The following is an 8,480-nucleotide window of genomic DNA, read 5'->3' on the forward strand; positions in this document are numbered from 1 at the left end:
TGGGATGGGGGCTCTGGGGGTTGGGATGGGGATTCAGGGGTGTGGAATGGGGGGTGCAGGGGGCGGGATAAGTGTGTGGGTTTGTGTAGGGTGCAAGGTGCAGGGCATAGGGTGCAGACACTGGGCTGCCAAGTCCCAGGCAGAAGGGTTGTTGCAGGTTGTGCAGGTTGTGCTGAGGTGAGGCCAGGGGAGGGAGGTTGTGGGGTGCACAGGGATCAAAATCCCACTGCAGCAGCAGCTGCTCTGCCCCAGAACAAGGATCTCTTGCTCCAGTTGCAATTCCAACACTCTCACCGTGCTCCTTGCCACCTCCAGCCTTGGGGCCTGCAAGCTGACAGTGCCTGCTCTTGTCTCACTTGGTTGGATTTCCCAAACTTGATCATGAGCCTGTAGGGAGGTTCCTGGGCTCCTGCTGGCAATATTGATCTTTGACGATCAACACTTCCTCTGGCTCTCTGATGCCCCAGGACACATCTTCGCACCTTGCCCCACACACAGCCCCATGCCATGGGCAGTTTGCTCTTCTCTGAGGCCCAGAAAGCATTTTTCTCCACTAGCTGCCTGCAGGCCAGGGAAAATGCTGCATTTCAGGCTCTTTCTCAGAATTTCTAACATTTTCTCCATTGCTGTGCTGGGAACCTCCTGACCGAGATGAGCAGGAGCTTCTGCTGGGCAAGATGGACAGGGAGAAACCAGAGGCATACAGGGAGCAGCAGCTGGGCTAGGAATAGATCATGGGGGGCTGCCAAGGCAGCAGTGAATTCCCAGCCACCCACGGGATATCAAGGACACTAATTACAAGAGCTTGGAAGAGCAGCTCATTCCCAGAAGCCGAACATGTCCTACTGGCCAAGGACCAGTAGCAATGGGCACATGCCTACCTGAAGGCAACAGGGATGCCCGTGTTCGGTCCCCTGCTACCAGCACATCTGCAGCACAGGCAGCTCATTTTGCAGTACTCCTGCTGTTGCCTTACAGCCTTCTTCCTCCTCCTCCTCCTCCTCCTCCTCCTAGGGCCAGCGTGGGGGCAGCACTCCTCACTAACTACTGCTTATTTTCCACGTAACTCTAACTGCAGGGCACAAGGAGGTGTGAAACCACCTCACACCACTGGCAGCAAAGAAATTCTTCGGCACTGGGGGTGTAGGGGTGGCGGTGCAGGAGGATGGTGTGTCTCTGCCCCTATATGCGCACAAAATCCAGCATTATTTATGGACAGGAAAAAGTTACAAAGGGGAACATTACAGGCTGAGTATACCTGGAGTAACACAGTGGCTGATTACAATTACTGACACTGCTGGGTGAGGTGTAATTAATATTGCAGAGTAATTACATGGTTACTTCATCTGTTTAAAAATATATAAATATTGTCTGCTGAGTTTTCATGGAAAGCAGCAAACACGAACCCCAAAGTCGAAGCCTCGCACGGCTCCATGCAAGGATCCAGGAAAGCCAGAACACGACACTGGGGAAGAACTGAGGAGGAAAAAGGGAGAAATAGTGAAAGCAAAACAGAAAGTGGCTGGTTCCAGAAGCAGCCAAGTGATGCCAAGGGTACCTCAGGAAGCTGCACACCAGCAAAAACTATAATGGAGTCTGAGATGCTGCACTTTGGCAGGCATGGGCAGCACTGCCATTGCCAAGATGCTGCCAGAGAGTGCTGCTGCCCTCCACCAAACCCAGCAGAAGTGGCATGAAGGCGATGGGCTTTGTTTTAAACAGATGAAGCACCTGCCCCTGCTACCACATCACTTGCCAGTGAGCTCCTGCTTGATCCTGGTGGATTTGACACTGCCAACTGGGCTCAGGCAGGGAGCCCAGTTGTGTTCCCAGCACAAGTGGAGGTGGTTGGAGCTGGTGAGGTGTTTCATCCAGCACTTCTGAGACTGCTGCAAAGAGCCCACTGGCTTTGCAAAATGCTGAGAGGCTCCCAGCAGGCAGTGATGTGAGCACCTGGAGACCCCCCCAGCGCCCGGGCTGGCCTGCCAGCCCCATCACTGGCCACCAACACATTGGCTGGGGCAGCCCGTGCGTGGCCCTGCACGCTGTAGGCACTGCTTTCCTGGCTCTGGCATGTGTCTCCAGGCAGGATATGACACTAAGGACCAGAAAGAAGAAGTGTCCATTGCTCTTCCCTGGGTAGAAAACACTCACAGCTCCAGAGAACTCCCAGGAAGGTTACAGCCAGACATTGTCACCCAGCTGTCAATGTGAAGGGGCTGTCCTGTGGGTCCTGGCAAGGAGATGGGATGGCAGGGAGCATAGGCAGCGTCAGCCAGAGCCTGCATAAGGAACCTCCCACATTGGCATCTGCCTGGCGAGGTTTGGCAATGGTGAGAGGGGCAGGGGGCAAGGGGAGTGCCCCAGGGAGATAAACTCTCCCTCCGGTGTCTCCGTTGCTTCAGTGCTTCTGACTTGGTGTTTTGTTTTGTTTTGTTTTTTCAAATGTGAAGACCTGAGATTGAGCGTGGGTTTTCCGTCTGCCACTGGATGCCGCAGCACAGGCTGGCCTGAGGCATCACCTTCTGTCCCCTTCCTTCACCACGTGTAGAGGCACCTGAATGGGGATGCAATTCCCGATACCAAGGCGTTGGCAAAGCTCCAAGCATTGCTCGGCACTGCTGGTCCCACTGGCTCCAGCTGAAGGGTCCTGCAGCGGTTCAAGGACCAGAAGAAAGTTCACAGAGACCTCATGATCTGTGTGGAAATGCTTCCCCTGTCCACAGTGGGGTTGAGGGGCTGCATTTTAGCAGCTGCTTGAGCTCGTGTAAGGGGTGGGGAAGGAGGTGGAGCTGACCCCAATGGGGCTCTCAGAGAGAGGTGTTTGGGGGGTGCCCACCGGCACGCTGACCCCCCGGGCCTCCAGGACGGCGGCAAGCAGGCGCTGCTGCTGCTGGCGCAGCATGTCGGCCATCAGCAGGGGCAGGGAGTTGAAGCTGGCACTGAGCTGCTCCAGCTTGGATTCCAGGCCACTGATCTGCTTTTCCAGGTCCTCACTGCGGTCATTTAGCTCGGTGATGAGGTCGTACATCACGTTCTGCATCTGGGGAGGGGACACAGGGGACAGTGGCAGGGTTAGCACCATGGCTGGAGGGGTTAGTGCTGCTGCTGCTGGCAGAGCTCATTCCTTTACCCCTTTCTGCCCTGAGAGCTGCCCCATCTCAGCCCGCCCCAGGTTGCAGCCCCTCCAAGGGTTCTGTGACTGCAGTTTTGCTCATGCTTGGCCATCAAAGCAAGGAAGCTCTGCTGGCCCTGTGCTGCTGAGAAGTGGTATCCCTTGCAAAAAGGGTTGCAGGGAACCCCTGGCTCATGTACGTGCATTTCCTCCTGCTTTGCAAGGGCAGCCGCCCCATAGCAGCTATTCCTTGCTGACATTTACTGAGTCGGAGCATTTTGAGGTCAGCCAGGCTGCTTTAGTTTTTCCGAGTGAAGAAAAACACTCAGGTAGTCTGGCCAAGCCCCAGGGTCCCTGTGGGACTTGCCTTCGAGAGGTCGACAAGGGTGTTGGCTTGGTCACTCAGCTTCCTCTGCTCCATCTTCACGCTCCGTAACCTGGGGAGAAGGAAAGAGCACATGGCTGTACTCCCTCCCCTGTTTCACAGTGCATCTGGAGACCTGCCTGCATCCCAGGCAATGGAAAACTGTCCCCACACCCCTGCCAGGGACAGGATCCTGGTTTATCTGGAGCTCAGTTTGCCCCCAGCCCACCGCACAGCCTCTTACTGGTGGATGGCTTGTAGGAACTTCCTCTGGTGCTTCCTGACTTTAGCATGGTCGATCTTCTTCAGCAGCTTGGTGTGCTTGTAGATAAGCCATGTTTCCCGCAGGACGTTGGCTGCTGCGTTCTTGATCTGAAAAGGAAGAGTTGCTGCAGGTCACCAGCCATGTGAGATTTCACAGAGACACTGGTCTGGCTCTGCTGTGAACCAGTGTTGCAAGAGCACTTGACCTGCCCCAGCTGGCGTGAGGCGCTCAGCTTTGCACCCGCACGGTGTCCTGGACTGTTGCAAGCGATGATGGGCAGCTCAAGCAGGAGTAAGAGAAGGCAGAGCACCCACATCCCCATCCTACTCTGCACTCATGCTCCAGCACCTGGCTCTTTGCCTACACACAAAGCCTCAAGAAAAAAAATCCCCAAGTTTTTCTTGATTCCTGCACCCATCTGCCCTCTCGGCAGGTCCCAGTTGTGCTGCTGGCACTGGGACGTGACTCCGCAGACTCCCCAGCTAAACCGCAGCTCTGCTGCTCGTTCCAGGAGGAACTGGCTGTCGTCTGCCTGGCATGGAGCCCGCAGATCCGTATCAATGGCCAGTGGAGTGGGGCTGACCAGCTGTTTTGCTTTCCCAGCCCGGTCACACCAAGGTCCTGACTATTCCTGGGGTGTCAGGGCTGTCTGGGGCTCTGCTCTCTGGGGTGAAGTGGGTGCCCTGGTTGCATACCACCACTGGTTTCCTTTCCAAGGGCTGCACTGATGCTCATTTTGCCACCATACCCTCTAAAACATATTCTAGTGTGCAGAGCCCATTATATGACACGCCACTGTTGGTTTGCCAATGCTTTGCCATGACAAAGCTGCCGAGACCAGAGACTTCCTGCAGCTCCCGCAGGCTACCAGGGATGTGACACCAGACCCTGTATGACAGTGACACCATGGATGCCCCACTGCAGGCTCTGGGTCCCTCCTCAGGGGAGCCTCACCATGTGGTTCTTATCTGTAGTGGGCACTTAATCACTGACATCCAGTTTTCTTCCTGACACCAAGAGAAGTGAGATCATGCTCTGGAAGAGGAGGGAGTATGCTCCTAGAGGGAGTGTCACCTAAATCCCTGCAACAGAACTGGTGCTCTTTGTCTCAGTGTAACACTTGTGCCTGTGCTGCATCCACAGCACTTGGACAACATCCTCAGCAGCGGTACCTGCAGGACCCACATCCAAAGATGCCAACACCTTCCTCTCCTGTTGTACCCTCACTCAGAGATGCTTCCACCTTCTTCCACTGTGGTACCCACAGGATCCAGAGGTGCTTACACCTTCCTCCTGCCATGGTAGCCCAAATCCCCAGCTCCTGGCACACAACATGGCCCCCACTCCTGCTGTCCCCCATGGCACCTTACCCGCTTTGTCAGTTGTGTATCCATCATGAAGTTGTGGACGTGCTTCTCAGCTTTGGTGAGCTCCAGCTTCCTGGCCACCACAGCCACCACCAGTGCTGTACATCCAGCACCCTGTGCAGGGACATCAGTTGGGGAAACAGTTTGTTATCTTCTTGTAACACCAGCACTCCCACCCTCATCCTTGCAATCCACTAATTAACTAAAGCTACATGTCCTCCCCATTATCCTAACAAGGAGATATTACAGAGCCTGGATGTCCTTGAGTGGCTGATGATAGGCTGTGTAACTAATGGCAGAGGCCAGGGCTATTAACAAGGTCAGCAGTGGTCAGTGGTGAGCCTGTGCCACTGTGGGCCAGAGATCTGCCCCGTGCCAGTGCCCTGTGAGATGGGGAGCCCTCCACTCCCAAGAGAGGTCTGGAGTGGGAGAGCAGTGGGGAAGCACCAGGCGACATGGGTGAGAGCAGAGAAGAGGCTCCAAATCAGGACCCTTCAAACTGCCATGCATCCCAACTGCACTAGCTGGGAACTCGCTTATCCCAGCAATCAGGGCCAGATCTGTGTGGCAGCCATCATCTCCAGTGCACATTTGTGCCAAGGTGCTCTTTGCAGAGCCTCCATGCTGTGCTCCTGAGCTCTGCCTGCTGCTGCTCCTACCAGCTGAGTCGCTTCCCCCTAGTGCTCTGGCAGAGTGCTGTCAGCCTGGCAAGCTCTCCTTAATTTAATAAAGAGTCATTAATTAACCTCATACCCTGAGCTGAATCCTTCAGCATCCTCAAAGGTCCTGCTGCACACTCTCAACTCCCGCCACCTCCCTGTTCCTGGCAGGGTGACCACCCCTGGTGCTGGGAGTGGGGAAGCCCAGCAAAGCCTCCAGCTCCAGTGGACACGAGTGTCTCCGTTCCCAGGGGTGGGGGGGCTGTGCTGGGTGTGGGGGGACACTTTGCCAGATGGTGTCTCACTTCAAAGTAACCACTGGTTAGGGAAGAGCTCTGGGAGCCTGCAGCACCGGAATCCCCTCGGCTGAGCCAGCAGCTTCTCCTCTGCTGGCAATTGCTGCATCACCCCATCCACAGGGATTTTCTCCCTTGCTTGGCTCCCACCACTAACAGCAGCCTTGCTGCATCTGACCTCATCCAAGACTGATCAAGGACTTGCAGATAATACAGAATTAATACCCCTTGGTGGAGCCTCCACAACTGATGGTACTCATGGGGTGTCAGCTCGGGCTGCCCTAGCTGGGAGGAGGGATTGCTCCATCCCCAGGGCCTGGAGCTGAGGCAGGCAGAGCCAGGGTGCTGATGGCTGGGGTGGATCTGTGGAGGAGCTGTGACCACAGGGCCCCCAGCTGCTCCTTCAGCAGCCTGGGCTAGAAAGTCCCACAAGCCAGGAGATCTCATCAGCGCCTTGGGGCAGGTATGCTGGAGACCCTGGAGAATGGTGACCTTTTGGCCAGAAGGAAAGGAAGCCATGGCAGATGAGCAATGGAAGCCAGATGGTATGGACCGGATGGCCAAGGGATACTCAGGTGCCCTTCTGCTCCCTGGTGACATCCACCAGGGACTCCACCAAGGGCCTCCTACCTTACTGAATGTGGGTCCAAATCCACCTGAAATTCATCAGCCGAGACAACTCTATCAAATTCCAGGCTATGAGACCTCAGACCTGAAGCCATTAGGCCTTGTACGTGGACAAAACAGGTGGGAAACAGGTCCCCGTAAAATCCAGTGGCCCTGCCTCTGCAATGGAGACAGGCAGAGCCCACAGGATGGACAATCAGCTTGGCATGGCCCTTACCATGATGCCAGTGAGCAGGCAGACTCCCTTCCCACAGTAGGTGTGTGGGACCATGTCACCATAGCCAATGGAGAGGAAGGTGATGGAGATGAGCCACATGGCACCCAGGAAGTTGCTGGTTACATCCTGCTGGTCATGGTACCTGCCAAGGAGACACGGACATCAGTGTCACAGCAGGGGACAGGGATGGATGTGGCAGAAATGGGGGTACCTGGGCATCGTGGCTTCCCCGGCGCGGGCTGTGCACAGGGTACAGGATTAACAATACAGTGGGATGTGCCATAGTAGCAGTGGTTGCACAATTTCTGGCACTGGAAAACCCGCATGGACAAAATGAGAGCAAAAACTCAGTGGAAAGGGCTTCTGCTTTCAGTCAGGCCTGTCACCACATCCCAGTCCTGTCGGGTGTCCCCAGTGTCATGTGCTGCTGCAGTGAGAACTGGCTGATGGGAGAAAGAGCTGTGGCTCTGCAAAGCCCCTGACCACAGCAGCCCACCGTGGGCATCCTCGCCTGCATCCTGCTGGTGCTGCAGCCTGGGCTGTGCAGCCCCAGAAGACTGTACTGTCAGCAGCCCCAGCAGAACTTCTAGGGATGGATCCTATCGAGCCTCTGGCATGTGTTTGGCTTTCAGGAACAGGGGAACAGCTCACACGCTCAAGACACAGCACATGTGGAGTGGCTGCAGCTTTGGGAATGCTGCAAATTTTCCAGGTCCCTGCTGAGATGTGAGGTCAATGACCACTCCGGCTGTCTCAGACATTGGCTGTGGCTCCTTTAGCAAACACGCAACCAGGGGCCCCAGCTGCCTCCAGCTCCCCAGGGCTGGCGCAAGCACAGCCAAACCATGCAGGTACGTTTCCTGAGGGATGCGGTGCCGACTCCTGGCAGCGGAGCAGAGCCTGGCCCAGTCTGCAGTGGGACTCAGCCCTAAGTTGGCAGGGGCAGGCAGTGCCTTTACCCCACTATCAACAGGATGGTTGTTCTCCTGCCTCCCTGGCAGGCTTCTCCCAGCCTCTTCACAGAATCCAGAGAGGGAAAACAGATGGAGCTTTTGGCAATCCCGGCTCCAAGATCATCACTCGCAGAGCAGTTGGGTTTTCTCCTCTTCTGAAATGTTTTTCCCTCAACTGGAGACTCAAATGAAATCCTGGTTCAGGAGAAAGCACCCTCAGCCATGGTGAGACTCACTCTGGGCAGGGTTGGCCAGGGGAGCTAGAGCCCATAAGCACAGTGGAACTCCCCAAAACTCCAGCGCCAGCAGTGGGGCATGCACGCTTATCCTGGCCAGTGTACTCTCCTGAGGAGAGCTGAGCCCACCTCATCCCGCAGGATGGAATGTCCTGAGGGGACAACCCCGAGAGCATCATGCTGGACAAGGGAGTTACAGGCCTACTGGACAGAGGGGCATTTACTCTTCTGAGCAGTACTTTGAGCAAGAATTGATAAACCAGAGGGGCTGGCATGTGCCACAGCTGGTGTGGGCAGGAAGAGGGGCCACCTGCTTATGCCAAGGGTTGCTGCAATCAGTCAGACCCCAGCACCACTTTCTGTTGTCCCGTTGTCCGCCCG

At 55.8% G+C, this 8,480-nt stretch overlaps 1 protein-coding gene across 1 annotated transcript in view; it reads right to left on the reverse strand.

The window, feature by feature from the left end:
• Window positions 1-967: 967 nt before the first annotated feature.
• The window catches only part of KCNN3 (potassium calcium-activated channel subfamily N member 3), a 16,512-nt gene continuing 8,999 nt past the window's right edge, over window positions 968-8,480 (reverse strand). The window contains exons 5-9 of the mRNA XM_017727949.1: window positions 6,911-7,052; window positions 5,115-5,225; window positions 3,724-3,851; window positions 3,483-3,552; window positions 968-3,043 (exon numbers count right to left, since the gene is read on the reverse strand). Of these exons, the coding sequence (XP_017583438.1) occupies window positions 2,747-3,043; window positions 3,483-3,552; window positions 3,724-3,851; window positions 5,115-5,225; window positions 6,911-7,052 (748 nt within the window). The 3' untranslated portion in view covers window positions 968-2,746. The remainder of the gene's footprint in view (window positions 3,044-3,482; window positions 3,553-3,723; window positions 3,852-5,114; window positions 5,226-6,910; window positions 7,053-8,480) is intronic.

This window comes from Corvus brachyrhynchos, unplaced genomic scaffold (assembly GCF_000691975.1).
Source record: "Corvus brachyrhynchos isolate BGI_N302 unplaced genomic scaffold, ASM69197v1 scaffold122, whole genome shotgun sequence".
Classification (NCBI taxonomy): domain Eukaryota; kingdom Metazoa; phylum Chordata; class Aves; order Passeriformes; family Corvidae; genus Corvus; species Corvus brachyrhynchos.